Genomic DNA, 21,796 nt, shown 5'->3' on the forward strand with positions numbered 1-21,796 from the left:
AAATAATATTTGATTCAATTACATAAAGAGTTTTAAGAATATAACAAAACAGTGTTAACATACCCAAAATATTCTTATTTTTTCATTTTATACGGAGTCACATTTTTTTTTTACAAATTAACAGTAGATCATAATTTCTGAGTTCCTTAGAGCTGAGCCTTGATAACAGGTCTGTTTTATCCAACTCATATAATATCTTGGAATCTTTCTCCTTGTTCATTGCTAACTGGACCAGGATTTTCCTGTTAAGAAATCTATGTGCAAAATGTAGAAAAAATATTTTTAGTAACATTCAACATCTTATAGCTGAGTATGATTTAAAAGGCTCTTGTATTAGGGTTTTGAAACGCTTCATTATTTTTTTATTGCCTAAAAATCCTTTTATCATCTTCAGGAACATTTTCCTTGTGCTAATAACTTTTGCTTGAGTTTTTCTTTGAAAGCAGGGTCATACATTTGTAAGAGTTAAAAGTAAATATAACCTCTTTAAGTTTGACTTTATTTACTTCTGGAAGAAGTTCTCTTAAACGTTTCAAGTTTTCATCTCACCTTCTTCATCCATGGACTTCACAAAAGTTTTCATTATTTCTAACTTCATCTGAAGCAGAGGAAGAAGAACCTTCTCGGATTCAAGAGAGGCATACCAGACACTTTTATCACTTGGTCAAAGGAAGATCTGTGGCCAGCCTTTTTTTGTTACAATATGTTACTATGCTGGTCTGCTGTCCCTGAAACATTAAAAGCACCAGTATTTTGTGAATCCATCTTGAAGACCATAACTATAGTTGTGACATTCAAATCTTACCAACTTTCCAGTTAAACTGTTTGTATTTAATTGCATTCAGAATAGCAACCATGTTATATGTTTCTTTCACCAAAACTGAATTAGCAACTGGTGTATATGGTTTCTAGTTTCCTTTATGGAATAAAACTGTTTTTAGCTTATATCTAAATGAATCAATAAAAAGTGCTATTCTGTAGATATATTCACTTTTCCTAGTTCAATTGTTAATGTACGTCAAAACACACACAAAAAGAACTTCCATTTTATAAAACACTGAGAAAATAATGCTTTTTTTCTGTAAAATGTAAAAAAGTAGTTTTTTCATGTCAATGTTATAGATTAATGATTAATTATTAAGTAATATAGCAGTTAAATTGAAAACTAAACATTAAAAAATATTAAGTTAATATAAAACAGAAATTAAGTTAATCTACAAATATTAAAATGAAAGATATCCACTGTTTTGATTAAAATTTTTTTTTTTGCCTTCACTCATTAGACTGGTTTGATGCAGCTCTCCAAGATTCCCTATCTAGTGCTAGTCGTTTCATTTTAGTATACCCTCTACATCCTACATCCCTAACAATTTGTTTTACATATTTCAAACGCCTGCCTGCACAATTTTTCCCTTCTACCAGTCCCTCCAAATTAAAGCGACTATTCCAGGATGCCGTAATATATCGCCTATAGCCTGTCTCTTCTTTTAACTATATTTTTCCAAATGCTTTTTTCTTCATCGATTTGCCACAACACTTCATTTGTCACTTTGTCCACCCATCTGATTTTTAACATTCTCCTATAGCACCACATTTCAAAAGCTTCTAGTCTTTTCTTCTCAGGTACTCCGATCATCCAAGTTTCACTTCGAGATAAAGCTACGCTCCAAACATGTACTTTCCACAATCTTTTCCTGACATTTAAATTAAATTTTGATGTAAACAAATTATATTTCTGACTGAAGGCTCATTTCGCCTGTGCTGTTCGGCATTTTATATCACTCCTGCTTCATCCATCTTTAGTAATTCTACTTCCCAAATAACAAAATTCTTCTACCTTCGTAGTATTTTCTCTTCCCATTTTTATATTCAGTGGTTCATCTTCATTATTTCTACTACATTTCATTACTTTTGTTTTGTTCTTGTTTATTTTCATGCGATAGTTCTTGCGTAGGACTTCATCCATGCCATTCACTGTTCCTTCTAAATCACTTTTACTCTCACCTAGAATTACTATATCATCACCAAATTAATTGGAAGAAGCAGAGTTTTTAATGCAAGAAGATTTTAATAATCTATTAAAGTGGCTTCATGACAAAGGCCTAGTTATTAATGTTAAAAAAAACTGTTGTTTTACATATAAGATCTCCTTATCTTCGATCCCAAAGACCGTGCACACCTGAGTGATCTAGAACCTGAGGTTTTTTCAAGGAGAGCACTGCCACTTTTCAGTTAAATTCTCACCATGTAAGCATCTATCTACTACAAAAAGCATACCAAAACACGACTCTGTGCCTACATCCAGCCGTTCTCGAGATAACCCTTTTCTCAACATTTTTTGAAGTTGATGCTGAAATAAAATGAAAATGTGCTCAGTTAACAGTTTTATTCACTTTTAAATTAATTGTAAAATCGGACATCATTACTTTCAGTGAAAGCAAATAATAAAAAAATTAAAATTTCTACTTATGAAGGTTGTTTAATTACTTAGGGAGTTGATTTAAATATTAAATAAATATTTTGAAATTATTTTTAAAAAAACCATACAACTACCATTGCTTGCAAAATAATTTTATAAAAAATATTTTTTGTTAGCTTATACCAATAGCTAGTAGATTGTTTTATCGTTTTTTTTTTCCATTTGGTAATCTGATCTAAAGTTATTATTTTTTTTCAGAGCAAGTTTAGTTCTTTCTTCCTGTTGTTGATTAGTTCTTCACTCAAGATTTTGAGGCATAACCATTTTTATTTTTTCCTTGCAATAATTTGTCTTTTACCTTGTCAAAAACCTCTAGGAGGTTTTTATTCTTTCAGACTGTTGCCCTTTTTTCTCCAATCCATTCTCCTCTGTTAAGTTTTGTCTTTTCACATACAGGAATCTTTAACTCAAAATTACTTTCTGTATTCTTTTCAATCTAGACAATCTCTTATTTTAATGTTGAACTTTTTGAGCTCTTCTTTCATCAGTTTAACACAGCCACTTTGATGTTTATAGTTCCAGAGTTTATTGAAAATCTGTTTAGCCTTGATTGGTTCATTTGGACAAGCAATGATAGGTTCATCCATTGATGTCCATCCATAGGTGTTAAAAAAAGTGAGTTCATTCCATTTGCTGGTACAGCCACTTGGTTATTCTGAATTTTTTGTTTTCAGTTATACTGTTAAAGAAAACGCTTTCATACTTTTATTTGCTTTTACACTTGATGGCTCTTCAAATAATAAATATGATCGGGTACCTATTTAACGTAAAGAATGAAAAAAAATTTATGCTGCTTCAAAAACAGTAAATTTTCATATTCTTAAAATTGGTAATATGTTTACAAAAAAATAAATAAAATAAAATAATCACCAATCAGAGAATTGAAAAAGCATTTTAATTATTTCTGGAATTGAAAGAATTTTGCGGTATTTTATACTGGATGATTCAAAAAGGACTTCACAAATCTAAAAGCATATAAGAATTTATTTAGATGCACATATAAGCTTTGCACATATTCAGAAGAAATCAACACAAACTTGTGTCATGTGAGACTGGCATTCCCCAAATGATTGTTGGTTCATTCATACAAACTAACGATGGTTATGGTTCAATACATTTCAGTTTTGTAACAATACAAGTATTGTTACAGTACTGTATTGTACGGTTTTGTACAATACATTTTGCAGTTTTGTGTGGAAATGATAGATAGAAATGCAGACAACAGTACATTTCTAGACAATGTAATTTTTAGTGATGATCAGCGTTTCACATCAGTGGCAAGGTGAACACCCATAACTGCCAAATATGGGATAGCGAAAATCCTGATAAAACTTTGCAGCACATTCATGATGTCTCTAAGGTTAATGTTTTTTGTGCTGTAAGTAAACAAAGACTGTACTGTATGGCTGGTTCTTCCAGGAGAGAACTGTAAATGGTATCGTTTATCTGGATATACTTCAGAATTTTCTAATTCCTCAGTTAGATGATGATGACTAAGACTGATGCAGAATTTTCTAATTCCTCAGTTAGACGATGATGACTAAGACTGATGCCATTACTATCAGCAAGACTGGTCACCGCCTCACTTACGTCTAGAAGTCCAAAACTTTTTTGATACTCGATTCCCAGGTTGGTAGATCAGTCATAAAGGTCCAATTGCATGGCCACTTCGCTTCCCAGATTTGACCCCGCTAGATTTTTTCGTGTGGACTTTCATTAAAATTCATTAAAATTTATGTACCACATTTGCATGCTGATCTTGTTGAGCCAAGACTTCGATTTAATGCCACAGTTGCCGAGGTAACACCCAATTTGCTGGCTAGTCTGGAATGTAATCGACTTCAGGTGGAATGTATGTTGCATTAATAATGGAAGCCATATCGAACCAAAGTGAATGTTGGGTGACAAATTTAATGTGTTTTTCTATGAGATGAGACTTCAACTGAATCTGTAAGTAATCTCAATAAATTTTTATATGCTTTTAAAGTTGTGAAGTCCTTTTTGAATCACCCGGTATTTATAAATTATTTTACCTTGTACAAGTTGCATATTTATATTTCTTTTTACAAACCCCATGAATAGGCTATAGAAGTAATCTCAAATAAATGTGTGTGTGTGTAAATAAACATGTGTGTATATATATATATATATATATATATATATATATATATATATACACATGTTTGTGACTGATTCATGATAAACACCTGGCAAAAACAACTAAAGATAAATTGATGAAAATTTTTATACATACATGTTCTTACAATGTAAGTGCACACAAAAATTATTTTTTGAAAGTGTTAAAATGGAGCAACAATGAAATTTTTTATTTATTTTTTTTTTCTTAGTAACAAATGAAGATATCAGCCTAATTTTTGGTGTTATTATAAACGAGATGTTCAGTAGATTTGGGCTTGAAGATACTGTTCAGATAAATATCTAAAAACCATTCTGGGGTTTTCCAATTTCCATTTTTTAAGGGGTGCAACGGTATGCAACACAGAGGCTCAGCCACTGTCCCTGCCTCTGTTACTGTATTATGTGTGACACTACTGGTGTCCAGTCGCTGTCAAGCCTGTAGTCTATCAAGGCTCTGGTTACTTGACTAAAAAACTTAAAATAAAAGAGTTTGTAATTAAAAAAAAAAAAGCTGAAACAAAGTACGGTAACCTCCTTGGGGTGTTTGATAACACTAAGAACCAGACACAATACATTTTTACCTGTACAAAAAACAGGTAATCAGCTATAAGTAATATTTTTAAGATGGAAGCCATGTATTTTGAAACCCGCTTTCTTCAGATCATTCAAAGCTTCAGGTCCTGTACTGATCAAACTGTTGTTCTTAAGAATTTACAATACAGTGATTTTTTTAGAAATTGAACAGGCTTTAATTTTTATTTATCATTATTCTCTTAAGCATGAGTTTAATGAACCCGGGGAGCAGAGCCTCCTGGCTAGGCGAGAAGAGCTCGCCCTAACCTGTCAACTATCCCCCACTACAGTGGGAAATGCAAGTAACCACATAGCATAGGTGAAGGAAGTTGTGATGTGGATGCTAGCGTGTGTGTGTGCACGCGTGCATGTGTGTGTGGAGAGTGATTAAGTGGGTATTAAAAAACAATACGGCCAAAAAATTTTAAAATGATGTAACAGTAATATTCAAATATTCTGTTTGACACACTAAATAAAAAATTTAGGAGACCATGAAACATTTGCTAATCTAGTACTGCTATATTTTTTATTGCTTTAGAATTAACTATGAACAAGACAGTTTATTAGAGAATTTTTAAACTTCAAATCATTCTTTTCTGAAGTAATTCTCTTTGGAAATTTTGAGTATAACTATAAACTTTATAATGAAAGCTTATTCATTAAATAAAAGGAGACCCTCTTCCCTTAATAGGGATGGACTTTTCAGGCTAATTTTTTTAATTATAAAAAAGTGACCTCTTATTCAATTCAATATTTTATTTCTTTGTGCTAAGTTTCAGTTATTTTTTTATAATAAATGTAATTTTTTCTTTCTGTACATTGCAAGTATGGATAGACTTAATGCAATGTCTAGCATAAAAGATAAGATTAAAATTTATTTATTACTCACCAGTAATTTAATAGTTAAATGTATTGGTTTTCTTTTACAGTTGTAAATTTAAAATTTGATGAAAATAGTACATCTTGCCACCATCTTTATATGAAGAGACATTCTGTAAGAGAAAAATACCCAGAAAAACCTAGTGATAGAACATTATTTATTTTGGGGATTCCTCCTTATTGTACCGAGGTAAGTAAATTCTGTCACTGATTTAGGATAACTAGTAATGCAATGTATACTTCTTTTGACTTTATTTTATTTTTTTTTTAATAACTCAGATTTAAGAAGGATCAGACCATTGATGTCTATTGGCAGCATTAGATGCACAGCATTGTATTGAATAGCAAGTCAACACATGACTTCCTTGTATTCCTATTAAATTACATTTACACATTTTTTATTAAAATAAAAACTACATCAAATTTTATTTCATTAAAAACTTCTAATATTTATCTTTTTTTTTTCTTTGTTATTGGATTACTATTTATTATAAATTCTTTTTTACAATGAGAGGTTAATAATTATTAATAAATCAATATTTTTAAATTAAAAAAAAAGTTAAAAAAAAGAAATGAGATGAAGTCTGATTTGAACTGATGAGCCTTCCCTTTGGATCCAAATATTTCATTAATTAAAATTTTATTTGGCTATAACTCTGGAACCAATGAAAATAAGTACCCCTTATGATATATTGTTGAAAAGCTCTCAATGAGGGCTTATTACTCCAGTTAAGAAAAAATCCAAAATCCAATTTTTTTGGATTTTGAGCTTTTTGGACACTTTTGGTCCAGTTGATTGCAATTAAAAGGGAAAGTGCACAACTAGATGTTACAAATCCAAAATTTCAACATTCTATGGTTAATCGTTTTTGAGTTATGTGAGATACATACAGACATCACGCCGAAACTAATCAAAATGGATTCAAGGATGGTCAAAACCCATCCCTGAAAACCATCCAATCCAATCTGAAAACCAAAATTTTTTGTGGTCACAATACTTCCTTACTTTGTAGAAGAAAGTAAAAAAAACTACAACTTATATTTATTTCTAAGCAGTCTACTAGGGATCATTTTGGTTTTTCTGGCATTTTTCCCACCACCATCCCATTCGGTCACCCTAAAAGCATAAGACTGAATGTCTGTGCCACAAATGGCTACTGTGCCTCAAAACGGTTTAGTGACCAATATCTAATGTTTCTGTGCTGAGCTTATTTATTAGGTACAATGCCTTTATTTTTCATATATCTCCAGTTATTCAACATGTTTTATTAATGCTGATGTATTGTTTTTGTTTACTCAACTTTGTTTAATACCTAATGCGTTTGAAAAGTAACTATATACCTGTTGTGCACAAATGCAACAATACAACACGTAAAATCAACTTACCTTAGAGTAAATCTGAAAGTAGTTCTCGAGATATTTACAAATATTTCTTCTTGTTCTTAATACTCTCACAAGTTGTTCAGATGGATTGTTATTGATGAAGTCATGAATAGCAGTTTGAAGTTCCTGGAGGCTGTGGGGGTTTCCTCGATAAACATTACTTTTTGCATAACTCCTAAAGTAAACATACAGTGGACTTAAGTCTTGAGTATATGAGGTGGCCACAAGCCATTGTAGCTTAACAACCCTTGCAATACCTTATTGGACTGCCTGTTTGTATACACCATATTGAATCCAAGAATTATTAATTTCATCCTTGGTTAGCTTTCTCTTGAACTGATGAAGGATTTTATCAGTGTAGGATTGTGCGCACGTGTGTTTCATGCTGTGTTTTATTGCACTCCATGGTGAAAAACTTTTATGAAATATTTTAAGTAATTAAGTATTTATAAATTAAAAATTAATTATTGTTATATTTAAGTAAGTAAACTACTTTCATTCATTAAAACATTTTGAATTTTATAGTGAATAAAAATTGGGATTGTAATGATTTTTCAAATATTTTTTTTTTCATTTGTGGATAATTCACTACAAAAAGTCAACGAAAACCAGTATAGAATCTGCTGAAAACAACTTGCAAATGTTATTTTAACTGTCCCTTGGGAGATCAAAGTAAATCCTGGGCTCCACATGTAGCATGCATGAAGTGCTACATTAGACTAATCCATCGTTATAAAGAAAAAAAGCATTTACTTTTTGGCATACCTATGATTTGACGAGAGCCTACTAACCATTACGGTGACTGCTATTTTTGCTTAACAAATGTTACTGGTTTCAATTCAAACAATAAAAGCAGTATCGCATCCCTAAATGTTCATTCAGCTGTAAGACCAGTACTTCATGGTGTTGATTTACCGATTCTGATTGCTCCAACTTCTTGGAAAGAAATTTCTGATTCTCCAGAAAGCTCAACCGATGAATCCCCAACTTCAATAGATATTAATTACATTCCAGAAGAATCAAATACTGAATCTCAACTCATCACACAAGCAGAACTGAACGACCTAATTCATGACTTGTACTTGTGGAAACAACATGCAGAAATCCTAGGTTCATGTCTTAAAGAATGGAATTTATTAAACAAGTATACTAAAATTTCAGTTTATAGAAATTGAAACAAAAATTTACTGAAATACTTTAGAAGAGATGGTTTAATTTGTTCCTGCCATGATGTTAGTGGTCTAATGTCTGAACCAGACATTGAATGTGTTATTCATGATCAGTTTTTATTTATAGACTCATCAAAAAGAAGCTTAAAGGCAGTGTTGTTGCATAACTCGAATAAGTTTATTTGTATACTAGTAGCACATCTGTAGGAATGAAGGAAACATGAAAGTATGTCAGAAATTTTATTTTAAAAGCTTTTAAGTATGATGAACACTCATGGCAAATCATTGCTGACCTGAAAGCAATAGGGCTTCTTCTTGGTTTCCAGAGTGGCTTTAAAAAATATATGTGTTTTTTGTGTTTGTGGGATAGTCGGGCTACAGATAAACACTATGCAGTTAAAGACTGACCAAAAAGAAATCAGTTTACCTCAGGAAAGGAAAATGTTGACAATATTCTCCTTGTCAAAGCAGATCATATTATTTTACCACCTCTACACATAAAACTAGGCCTGATGAAGAATTTTGTAAAAGCAGTAGATAAAGATGGAGACAGCTTTAAATATTTAGCTGAAGTATTTTCTTGATTAAGTGAAGCCAAATTAAAAGAGGTAATTCTATCAGGCTGCAAATAAGAAAATTCATGGAAATCTATTTGACAGCAAAATGAATCCTAAAGAAGTAGTAGCATGGAAGTCATTCAAAGATGTCATTACTGGTGTTCTTTGAAACAAAAAAGCTGAAAACCATGATTAGCTTATACAAGAACTCTTAGTAAACTACAAAAATTTAGGCTGCAGAATATCATTGAAAATTCATGTTTTACATTCTCATTTGGACTTTTTCCCTTTAAACTTGGGTGACATCAGCGACAAACAAGGCTTTACAACGAGAAGGCTTTACTAAACACAAAAGGAAAATAAGAAAAAATAAAAAAATGTTAATGTTTGTAAAATAAAGGTAGGAATTTTAATTACTATTTTTGTATTCTATTATTTAAGAACTTTCTCAGTATTTTAAAGAGTCATAACTAAAAATCTGAGGGTGATGAAGAACTGATTTCATTTTAAGATTCAGTATAGAAAACATTCAAATTCACCTACTTTTATCTCGGTTCCAAATTATTATTTTTTTTTTTTTGTTGACCTGTGATATTAATAAATATTTATATACTGATTTTGAAATTTGCTTTGAAATTTATATAGAAATCTTTGAAAAATTTATTTACAAAGTTTGGTGCTGTGGAATCTGTTTTCATTCATAATAAACCAACATCATCTGCACCTCATGTTGAAAATTCTAAATTTTTTAAGATACATCCAGAAATTAAGGTGAGTATAACAAAAAAATTACCTGGACAGAATTTTAGCAGTATTTTTTCTTTATAGACCATACTTACTTTTTCAGAATGATAGCAGTAATAATGTTGTGTATGTGTTTTATAAAATTCACTATGTATACATTAATTTAGCTGGAAGGATTATCTTCTGGAGACAAAAAATAAAAGATTGCTCCAGTTTAGATTAACTAAAATGGGTATTTAATTTTGAAGAAATAAAAAAAAAACTATAAATATTCATAAAACAAATTTTGTAAATAGGCAGCATAAAAAACCTATTGAAGAAGTTGTATAAGGATCTCTTAAAGATAATACAACGCATCAGGATAAGTGTAACATCTGAAATAGTTCAGTTAAGAAAAAAGTATTTACGATGTATAAACTTAAAAGCAAGAAAATATTTAAAACAATGTATAAGTTGTGCATAAAATATTCAAGCAGTGTGTTGATGTATGTATATAGTATAATAAAAATCAATCTCTCTTTATAAATTTACAGCAAAATCCAAAACAAAAAACACAAACATCTCTTCTAACAAATAAATGAATTTTAAAACTCATTTAATCACTCCTAGAGACATTTTCAAAACATTTAAAAAAAGCTGCATAACAAAAAATAAAACTCAAAATTTTAATTACTGTCAAGGAATACATAATGAAATTAATTCTTTAAAACAGATAATTTATTACGACTCATGTTTCCTTTGCTGAGTTTATGCAGTATATAATGTAAAATAATGTAGATATATAATGCATTAATTCAATGCAGAAATGGATTTATTAATCTGTTGCTTTACACTACCTATTGCAACCTTTCTTATTTTTGTATACCTATGTAAAGAATCTGAGTGTCAACAGACACCAGTTAACAGTAATATTTTCTGAGAATAGTAATATTCATTATACAGCCAGTCACTATGGTGAACAGAACAAAGGAAGGTCTTTCTTGCATAGTCAAATATTACCTGTATTTGAGAGAGTTTAGTAAGCTTATATACAGCTGTACATTTGGCTCAATGAAGAAGCTAACGGGAAACCATTCCATTTCTTACTTTTCCTACAAAACCCCGACGGGTTTATGGGTTTATTATGCTTGTTATTCTTAAAAATGGTTGTGTCAGTTTCAAGAGTGACTTGTATCATATCACCTACAACAATTGTAGTCGTAGTTATATCATTCAGGCACTTGCATACATACTTAATATGGTATGATCAAGTTAACATTGCATGCGGAAAAAATGTGTGACGTAAATAAAGATTTCTAAACAGCCAGTTGATTCTGTAGTTATATGGATAGTTACAAGTAGAGGCAGGTTGTAAGCATCTATGCAGTTCTTCATGTATTGCAGTTTTTTTTTTGTTTTTTTTTTTGTCTTCAGTCATTTGACTGGTTTGATGCAGCTCTCCAAGATTCCCTATCTAGTGCTAGTCGTTTCATTTCAGTATACCCTCTACATCCTACATCCCTAACAATTTGTTTTACATATTACAAACATGGCCTGCCTACACAATTTTTTCCTTCTACCTGTCCTTCCAATATTAAAGCGACTATTCCAGGATGCCTTAGTATGTGGCCTATAAGTGTGTCTCTTCTTTTAACTATATTTTTTCAAATCCTTCTTTCATCATCAATTTGCTGCAATACCTCTTCATATAACTTCATCCACCCACCTGATTTTTAACATTCTCCTATAGCATAAAATTTAAAAACTTCTAATCTTTTCTTCTCAGGTAATTCAATCGTCCCAAGTTTCACTTCCATATAAAGATACACTCCAAACATATACTTTCAAAAATGCTTTCCTGATGTTTAAATTAATTTTTGATTAAGCAAATTATATTTCTGACTGAAAGCTCGTTTTACATGTACTATTCTGCATTTTATATCGCTCCTGCTTCGTCCATCTTTAGTAATTCTACTTCCCAAATAACAAAATTCTTCTACCTCCGTAGTATTTTCTCTTCCCATTTTTATATTCAGTGGTTCATCTTCATTATTTCTACTACATTTCATTACTTTTGTTTTGTTCTTGTTTATTTTCATGCGATAGTTCTTGCGTAGGACTTCATCTACGCCGTTCATTGTTTCTTCTAAATCCTTTTTACTCTCGGTTAGAATTACTATATCATCAGCAAATCGTAGCATCTTTATCTTTTCACCTTGTACTGTTACTCCGAATTTAAATTGTTCTTTAACATCATTAACTGCTAGTTCCATGTAAAGATTAAAAAGTAACAGAGATTGGGAACATCCTTGTCGGACTCCCTTTCTTATTACGGCTTCTTTCTTATGTTCTTCAATTGTTACTGTTGCTGTTTGGTTCCTGTACATGTTAGCAATTGTTCTTCTATCTCTGTATTTGAACCCTAATTTTTTTTTAAATGCTGAACATTTTATTCCAGTCTACGTTATCGAATGCCTTTTCTAAGTCTATAAACGCCAAGTATGTTAGTTTGTTTTTCTTTATTCTTCCTTATACTATTAATCTGAGGCCTAAAATTGCTTCCCTTGGCCCTATACTTTTCCTGAAACCAATTTGGTCTTCTCCTAACACTTCTTCCACTCTCCTCTCAATTCTTCTGTATAGAATTCTAGTCAAGATTTTTGATGCATGACTAGTTAAACTAATTGTTCTGTATTCTTCACATTTATCTGCCCCTGCTTTCTTTGATATCATGACTGTAACACTTTTTTTGAAGTCTGACGGAAATTCCCCTTTTTCATAAATATTACACACCAGTTTGTATAATCTATCAATCGCTTCCTCACCTGCACTGCGCAGTAATTCTACAGGTATTCCGTCTATTCCAGGAGCCTTTCTGCCATTTAAATCTTTTAATGCTCTCTTAAATTCAGATCTCAGTATTGTTTCTCCCATTTCATCCTCCCCAACTTTCCTCTTCTTCCTCTATAACACCATTTTCTAATTCATTTCCTCCGTATAACTCTTCAATATATTCCACCCATCTATCGACTTTACCTTTCGTATTATATATTGGTGTACTATCTTTGTTTAACACATTATTAGATTTTAATTTATGTACCCTAAAATTTTCCTTAACTTTCCTGTATGCTCCGTCTATTTTACCAATGTTCATTTCTCTTTCCACTTCTGAACACTTTTCTTTAATCCACTCTTCTTTCGCCAGTCTGCACTTCCTGTTTATAGCATTTCTTAATTGCCGATAGTTCCTTTTACTTTCTTCATCACTAGCATTCTTATATTTTCTACGTTCATCCATCAGCTGCAATATATCGTCTGAAGCCCAAGGTTTTCTACCAGTTCTCTTTATTCCGCCTAAGTTTGGTTCTGCTGATTTAAGAATTTCCTTTTTAACATTCTCCCATTCTTCTTCTACATTTTCTACCTTATCTTTTTTACTCAGACCTCTTGCGATGTCCTCTTGCATATTTTAGCATTGTTATTTATATTCAGGAGCGATATAAAATGCAGAATAGTACATGTAAAACGAGCTTTCAGTCAGAAATATAATTTGCTTAATCAAAAATTAATTTAAACATCTGGAAAGCATTTTCGAAAGTATATGTTTGGAGTGTATCTTTATATGGAAGTGAAACTTGGGACGATTGAATTACCTGAGAAGAAAAGATTAGAAGTTTTTAAATTTTATGCTATAGGAGAATGTTAAAAATCAGGTGGGTGGATGAAGTTATATGAAGAGGTATTGCAGCAAATTGATGAAGAAAAAAGCATTTGGAAAAATATAACTAAAAGAAGAGACAGACTTATAGGCCACATCTTAAGGCATCCTGGAATAATCGCTTTGATATTGGAGGGACAGGTAGATGGGAAAAATTGTGCTCGCAGGCTTCATTTGGATTTTGTAAAACAAATTGTTAAGGATGTAGGATGTAGGGGGTATGTAGAAATGAACAACTGGCACTAGATAAGGAATCTTAGAGAGCTCCATCAAACAGTCAAATGACTGAAGACAAAAAAAATTTGTATTCAGTACAGATATTAATATTTAATTTTGCATTGTTTATGCCCCCCACATTTTTAGTTATAATTAAATCTAGTCTAGTAAGTTTTTTTATTTTATTCTCTATCTTATTGTCGTTCTAATATTTATTTTGCAAGGGTTAAGACTGTAAACAGGATAAGTCTGCAAAATGAAATAAAAAACAATATTATATTGAAGGTATGGCCTTTAAAAATATTAATTTATAAATATATAAGTATTAAATACTATTTGCAATGTTATTAAATGCTTTAGTGAAGAGAGAAAAAACTGGTAGATAAATTAAGTTGGTTGTACTTTAGCACTGAGGTGCTGTGTTAAAAAATTTGGTCTTGCGTTACACCATTATCTAATAATTTGACTTTTTAGTTAACATTAATTGTAATAATTTCATCTATATTTTTTCCTGCTATTTTTATGTTGTTTTTCTTTGTAAGTGTTATTTGGAAGGTTGGTTGTAAGAGAGAATCCTATTTTCCTAACTTCATCTTTGAATTGCGGTATGATAAATTGCAAAATAAAAACAAAATAAATATCATTGATGTTTTTCTAGTCCACCGATTTATTTTATTTTTATCTATTACTTATTTACTGTATTACTGCAAGCTACAATTGATTTAATAAGTTCTTTTTCATCATTTAGGTTTTTTCTTTTTATTAAAATGATTTTATTAGGGTGGTTGAAAATTTTTTTGTTTTTTAACCCTAAAACTGTCTATTTTAGGGTTTTTTTGGATGATTTGAGAAATAGTGCGAGAGTCATTTGTGCCTCATTTTCACATGCTCAAGTTTCTATTATGAAATATTTCAATATTTTCATTCAGAAAATTCATTTTTCCATTAGTTTATAAGTCAGGTAAAATTAAAATTCTTAATTTTATTAATTAATTATAGAGAGTAAAAAATATTCTTTTTTAATAGTGTTGTATAAGCAATCATAATATGTATTTTTCTCTAAGTAATGTTGTACTTTTTTGTAGTATCATTTATCTTGTTATCAAATTTTTGTTAAAAGATTTCCAACATAACTGGAGAAAGAAGAGAACCTGTGACCAAACCATCATTTTTCTAGTAGCTTTTCCATATTTCCATATCAAATGATGAAATCCAGATTACAATAATTTGAGCCATTTATCTCGTTTGACGTGATTGTCACTGATTCACAAACTTTACACTGCCAATTGTACTATTATTTGCCACTGTTTTTATAAGCAATTGATAAGGCAGTATTTAATTTTGTTTTCTCTTGAAAATACAAAGAGATTTATTTTAGTCATTACAGCTACAAATTATAATGAATGTCAAAACCGTATGTGTATGCTGTTTGATTATTGGTTTTATTGTTAATATTGTTTGTTTTTGTCATGTTTTTTTTTAATTTATTGCTTTTTTAGGGATTTAAGGTTGCATATATAGTATTTAAAAATTCATTAACTGTTGAAGAAGTTATGGAAGTGAAATCTTTTGAACCGCTAATACTTAGTACATCAGAACATCCTGTAACTCTGGGTTTTAAAAGTAAGTCTGTTTTTTTCTAAATTACTAAAAAGTCACAATACATATTTCTTTAGTATTTTTTGTAATTTTGTCTTATATGCAGTATCAGAATATGGTTATAATACACAGAAGTGTGCATGTGTGAATACATATATATATATATTAAAATAATAAATAAATGAAAAGAACAATAAGCAAGGTTTTTGTTAACATCCAATATCTGTACTGATCTATTGTCATCGGTCTCTTTGACTTTGGGTTTTGGTACTGGCATCGTCTCAGTTTCTGTTTTGTTAGTGAATGAATAAGAAAATCATATTAAACCCAGGAAAGGAACAAAGATAAGTTGATGAATAGGTTGGTTTGTTTTACATCACCGATATCACTTTTAGTTGCTGAAAAAAAAAACCAGTAAAAGAAATAATTTCCTATACCATAATGTACATAGCCTGATTTGTATTTGAAGGCAGTGTAAGGAATGCTTGGGTATATCCAAGCAGACATTTAGAGTATTAAGAATAGTATTTTTTTTTTTTTGTTCTTGCACTCTAGTGGAATTTGTGTGAACAATAATAAACAAAGGAATGATTCTATTTAAGTGTGCATAGTACAAGCATGGTGTTGTACTATAGGTTCATTTTTGTTTCAATGTAAATTACAGTTTTGTTTGTGGTATTGTACCTAATACCACATTATGAACAATATTTACAACAATAATTATTGTTGAACAATATTGTTGAACAATGAACAACATTATTCTTGTTTATATTTATTTTCAGTTTAATTTACAAGGTGTTGTTACTTTGAAGGAAAATTATTTAAAATTTTATTTTGTTACGGGAAAAATGTCAAGATTAAATGAATGTGAAATCCGTTTACTATTTTTAAGGGTTTCCTGATGATTTTGAGTCTGAAGTTGACCCAAATTACATAGTCAAGATATTGCAAGGTATTCTTAAAATAGGGAAAAAGAAGGGAACTATCTAGTATTATCTTGTTGTGATTATGTATTTGGTTAGCCAGAATACTTAAAAATTTATCTTACCAAGCCTGATTAATGTTGATATACAAGGAATGTTTTTAAAGTGAGGTCTATTTTGAATTTGCTGCCTATGCATGTGTTGTAAACATGGCACTTGTGTAGCTCAGTTATTTCAATCAAAAGTCAGCAAATACACTGTAGTCATTTTGTTTTTAATTGTTTATATACATCCTATTATGAGTGCTACAATACATGGTCCTGCTACACGTGAAGTATGTGGTGTAATCCAATTTTTTATGGCAAAAACCAATAATGCAGTTGACAGTGTGCTATTTACGGACTGACTATTGCGAGTTGCACTAAAATAAAACAGTGTTGTTGTTCATTTTGAGAAGGGCAAATGCTTGTTCATGGTGAAGAATGAAACAATGGGTGTCAAAGATATTAATAGACTCATTTAAGAAATAAAGTCTTGCTGCAGCCCAAAAATTATGAAAAATAATGGGGATGAATTGTTTGATTGCATTGTTGCTGGAGATGGAACTTGGGTTTCATATTGGAACATCGAAAAAGAGTAAAGACAATGCGATGGTAGCACTCATAATCTACACCGAAGAATTTCAGATGAGAAAGTTCAGTAAAGAAGCTTATCTCTACTGTTTTTTTCTCCAAAAGGGATGTCTTGCTTGTTGAGTGTAATATTCGCAGAACTACTGTGAATGCTGATACTTATTGCACAAAACATTAAAAATTGTTAGAAAATCTATAAAACAGGACAGGATTCAATCCTGCAGGATTTTGTTTTTGCATGACATTGCCTAGCCGCACACACAGCAATTCAGACAATAAGGTGATAAGAAAAGATTTGTTAGAAAATCTTCATTTGCCCTCCCTGTAGCCCAACTTTATTTTAAAATGGACCTTACTTTGAAAACACACTTGTATTTTAAATTTAGTATGCAAAAATTAATGGTATTTATACACGTTTATCAGTTATATTAATCTAAATAATAATTTTTTAATATAAAGTTCAATTTTTTATAAACTGTATTTGTTTGTTAAATTTTCATGTAAAAGATACGATGAGATATGAAAAACTACAAATCTAAAAAAAAAAGAAAGTACAAAAATTGTTTTATTTACGGTGTCGATAGTTTATATGTATGTAATTAATTTTAATACTCCTTTAGTAAACATTGTAAAATGTTGTCGAGTTCCTAGCAAACAAGCTAATATAATATATAAGTAATACTTATTTGTTACATGTATCTTTATTTCATGTAACTTAATCCTTTGCGGTTGGACATCCATTATAGCTGGCTACAGCCCGCTCTCAGTCAGTTTGGAATATTTACGGTACTAGCAGTGCTCGCAGCTTGGATGGCCAGCAGGACTGACTGCTTACCTGCTATTGACTCACCTACCATCTTGACTGCTCTACCCCACCAGCTCGGAATTGTTTTTCATTCATTCCTAAATAATTACATGAGGCATTTAATTTTAAAAAAGCAACACTAATATCTTATGTAATATTTTTTTATTGATACATAAAGAATAGCTTAACATAGTAGTTTTGATTAATTTTTACTTTACTGAATATAATATGATAGAATAATATTTAAAAAGAAACTTTTTAGTATAAGAAAATTGTTCAACAAATTTGTTTAACTTGCTAGCTAGGTGATGGTTTATTTTTCAAAATAATATTTTTTAAAGTATTTGCTAATGTATAGTGTAGGATGTTTCTGACGGGTCTTACAAAAATAAATTTGCTTCGTTTTCTTTCTCCTCCAGGTCTTCTGTCACTGCAGACAGCACAGTCTTTTTTTTCCTTCCATCCAGTGGATATGGCAGGTGTAATTTGCCATTCAACCTTTCATGCTATTCTACACTTGATGGTCTCCCATGTTTATTCGCATTCCTTACACTTTCTACTGATTCTGTAACTAAAACTTTTCTAAATTTTCTTTGTTTTACTTTTTTTCTCCTGATTTATGATTGCAGTCTCTAGAAGCCAGAAGAATACTTCCTCCACCATTTCATTGATTTCCTTGTAAACGCATAGGAAGAAATATATTGGTCTGAAATGTTAACCCCTCTCATCGACTTATTGTGTTTGCATTTTACACTTGGTTTTATAACTTCTTCAATTGCCCCTTTCATGACACATTTAACAGTTTTTGAAATGTTGAACAAAGTACTCAAAATCGTAATGTACTGTCTTTCCACAAGACTAGGGAGTACTTATCCTCTTTCTTAAAGGCTTTCATTTCACCTTTTTCCAATTTTATAGCAGCACTTTCTGTTCTTTTCTTACCTTTTGTCTTGGGTCACTCATTTGCTGGTAATCCCTACCTATTTCTTATAATGGGGGCAGTTAAATGAATTTAAAGTCACATAATTCTCCAGCCAGATCCATATTGGGGTAAAACCCGTCAGTAAATATGTGAAGACCCTCAAAATTTCCAAAGGATACTTTTAGTTTATTAATAAGGTGTAAGACCACATGGCTCGTTACACCTAAATCTTGGCAATTCATCCTTTCGGTGGCAACTTTACCAAAGTAGGGTTCCAGAGCACATATATACTCTGATAGAAGAACAATTTTAATTCCCCATTTGATGGGTTTAACCTTATAGACTTTGAATTGTTTTTTACCTTAAAGCCCCACTATGCTTTCATTCACACTAATTATTTCTTAGGAAGATAGAACACTCTGTACTTTCTGTCCAGATATAAAATTACATTCAGGACTTTTCCGGATTGGGATAATGCTCCTGCAACTGCACTTGGATGGGTACTAACATGTAGATTATAAAAAAATCTGAAGGAATCTTTCCTTGGAAAATACATCTTTGAACAAAAGTCAATAATCAATCCAGTCAGTGGAAAAGTAGTCATTCAACTCTGGTTTGCTATTCATAGCCATGTTTATTATCACACCTATAAATGCTTTAATTTCAACAAGTGTGGTATCTTTCCAATTTTTCCACATGGATTTTTTCTCAGTGGTGTATTTTTTTCAGCAGCGTATATGTTTGTTTCTTTTACAATTTGTGACAGCAACTCGTCTGTAAAAAAAGTTGAAAATAGTCCAAAGGGGACATTGGTTTTATATTTGATGATATTTTATAACTGCTACTGTTTGTCCATGCAAATTTAGAAAAAAATAGTGTCACTTTCTTTCCATTCCCGCTAATGTTCATTGGTCTCATAGCCTTCCTCGTATGATTCTCCCTCATCATAACCTTTCTTGTTTGCACCTTTTTTTACTTGTTGATCAATATTCTATTCATCACTTCCTTCTTTGCCAAATTAGTTGTAATATATTTGTTCAAATTCTTCACCCACGTTTTAACATCACTATCGTGTACCAAATCAATGTTAGAAATACCGTCATCTTGGAACAGTAATTCTCTAACCTCATCTGATTTTAAATCACCCATATTTAATTGAATTATATATATATTAATAATAGTAAGAAAGATTAATAATAGTATATATAACAATAAATTAATAGTAATGAATATTAATAATACTAACTAATTATAAATTCACTTGTTAAAAGCAATCTACTTTGCAATAAGCACAGACACTAACTCCTGCACACTACTGTTGAGAACAATGCTGAAATAGTATGAAGGCAGTGTAAAAAGAGCAGGAAACGTAATATACTATTAGTTATAAGGCTGAAAACTGCTGAATATGGAGCGGTGAAAATCTTCATGCATAATGGTTGTTTCATGAATGACCATTACACGCATGTAAAATTGGTGTTTGGTATGCAATCTCTCGGCACCATGTTATCAAGCCTTTATTTTTTACAAATCTGTAGACAGTGTGGTTTATCGCAATCTAATTAAACAGTTTCTTGCCATGTTAGATTTACACGAACGACAATGTCAGTTCCTGCAGGATAACACAATGCATCATACTGCTAATGAAATGCTGGATATCTTATAGGAATTTTTAGGCCATCATTTGATATCAAAAGGGTTGTAGCATCTAAGATCCCAGATCTTAATCAGCAGACCTTTTCCTTCAGGGGTATTTAAAAGGAGTAATTTTTAAAAACAATCCTCATACACTTGATGAATTGAAGGTTAACATTGAAAGTGAGATTTCAAACATTATGAAAAGTGGCTGCAAATGTTATGAAACATGTACAAACCTGCAACGGGATCACAGGAGGTCATTTTGAACATTTGTTTTAAAGTTATTAAAGGTAATTTGAATATTGTTGTATAACCATTTTATTAACAATAATATTTTTATAATAACATGACATCAAACAGAGGGGTTGCGGCCTTTTTGAAACACCTGTTACTATCTTGATAAAATTAAGGTAACAATAGTCTTATCTGAATATTATATACTAGGTGGTTTATATACTAATATATTATATACTAGGTGGTTTATGTTAGTAGAATTTAAAATATAATTTAATAGTAGAGGAACCATATGACTCTTAAAATGATTAATTTTTATTAAATAAAAATGTATATATTTTAAACTTTAAGTATGTTGCGTTTAATAGGCTCCCATTAACAAATTTTGCTAATGAGTTTATTTTCATTAGAATGGTGTATTGAGTATAATAACAGAATACCAGATCCTGAATTGATGCAAAAAGAAATCGATGAATTTATGGAAATATATGATAAACAAGAAGAAAATCGAACTGCAGATGAAAAAGCGAAGGCTGATCCAGATGATGAGGGCTGGGTTACTGTCACTCGCAGGTACATGTACTTAAATCTGATGTTAAAATTCATTAATTCTTATTTGCTTATTAATCACTGAAATTGTGTTAAATCAGGTTCTTGGTTTCTGCAGTTTGTGTTTTTTCATCATTTTTGCTCTTAAAAATCTACCCCTCATTATTGTCTTCTAATTTTTGTCTGTTTATGAAACTTTTCTGATTTATTAAATATATATTTAATGATATTTAGGTTAGAAAATTAAATATATTAACTTATTCTTGTGATTTATTTATGATCGATGAATGTGCAATCTTTACTAAATAGAAAAGCCATTTATTTTTTAAACATTACAATATCCACCCATATCAAACCGTACAACAGAGCTGTTTTTGTATAACTTAATACAATACTTTGGCTTACAAGAAAGCCTTACTATGCTTTCAGTGTTATTAATTTTTAATAAATTACTGAATATTTGAAAAATTTTCCCACCAATTTATTAAAAATATAATTAAAAGATTTTCTGATTTTCTTTTATGGAACAAATGAATTTTTAAATAATACTTAATAAAAAAAACCCAGATTTACCTGCATCTCATTCAACATGTACATAAATATGTGCTCAGAATAATTTTCAGTAGCAGTTTCTGAATAATTGTGAATTATTTTGTAG

General features: G+C 30.6%; 1 protein-coding gene across 3 annotated transcripts in view; it reads left to right on the forward strand.

The window, feature by feature from the left end:
• LOC142326364 (ribosomal RNA-processing protein 7 homolog A) overlaps positions 1-21,796 on the forward strand; it is a 35,400-nt gene that overhangs the window by 3,071 nt on the left and 10,533 nt on the right. For all 3 annotated transcript variants that reach the window (XM_075368807.1, XM_075368806.1, XM_075368808.1), the window contains exons 2-5: positions 6,121-6,260; positions 9,825-9,950; positions 15,336-15,459; positions 21,000-21,162. In XM_075368807.1, coding sequence (XP_075224922.1) covers positions 6,171-6,260; positions 9,825-9,950; positions 15,336-15,459; positions 21,000-21,162 — 503 coding nt within the window. In that variant the 5' untranslated portion in view covers positions 6,121-6,170. The remainder of the gene's footprint in view (positions 1-6,120; positions 6,261-9,824; positions 9,951-15,335; positions 15,460-20,999; positions 21,163-21,796) is intronic.

The sequence above is a fragment of the Lycorma delicatula genome, chromosome 6 (genome assembly GCF_047948215.1).
Source record: "Lycorma delicatula isolate Av1 chromosome 6, ASM4794821v1, whole genome shotgun sequence".
In the NCBI taxonomy this organism is placed as follows: Eukaryota; Metazoa; Arthropoda; class Insecta; order Hemiptera; family Fulgoridae; genus Lycorma; species Lycorma delicatula.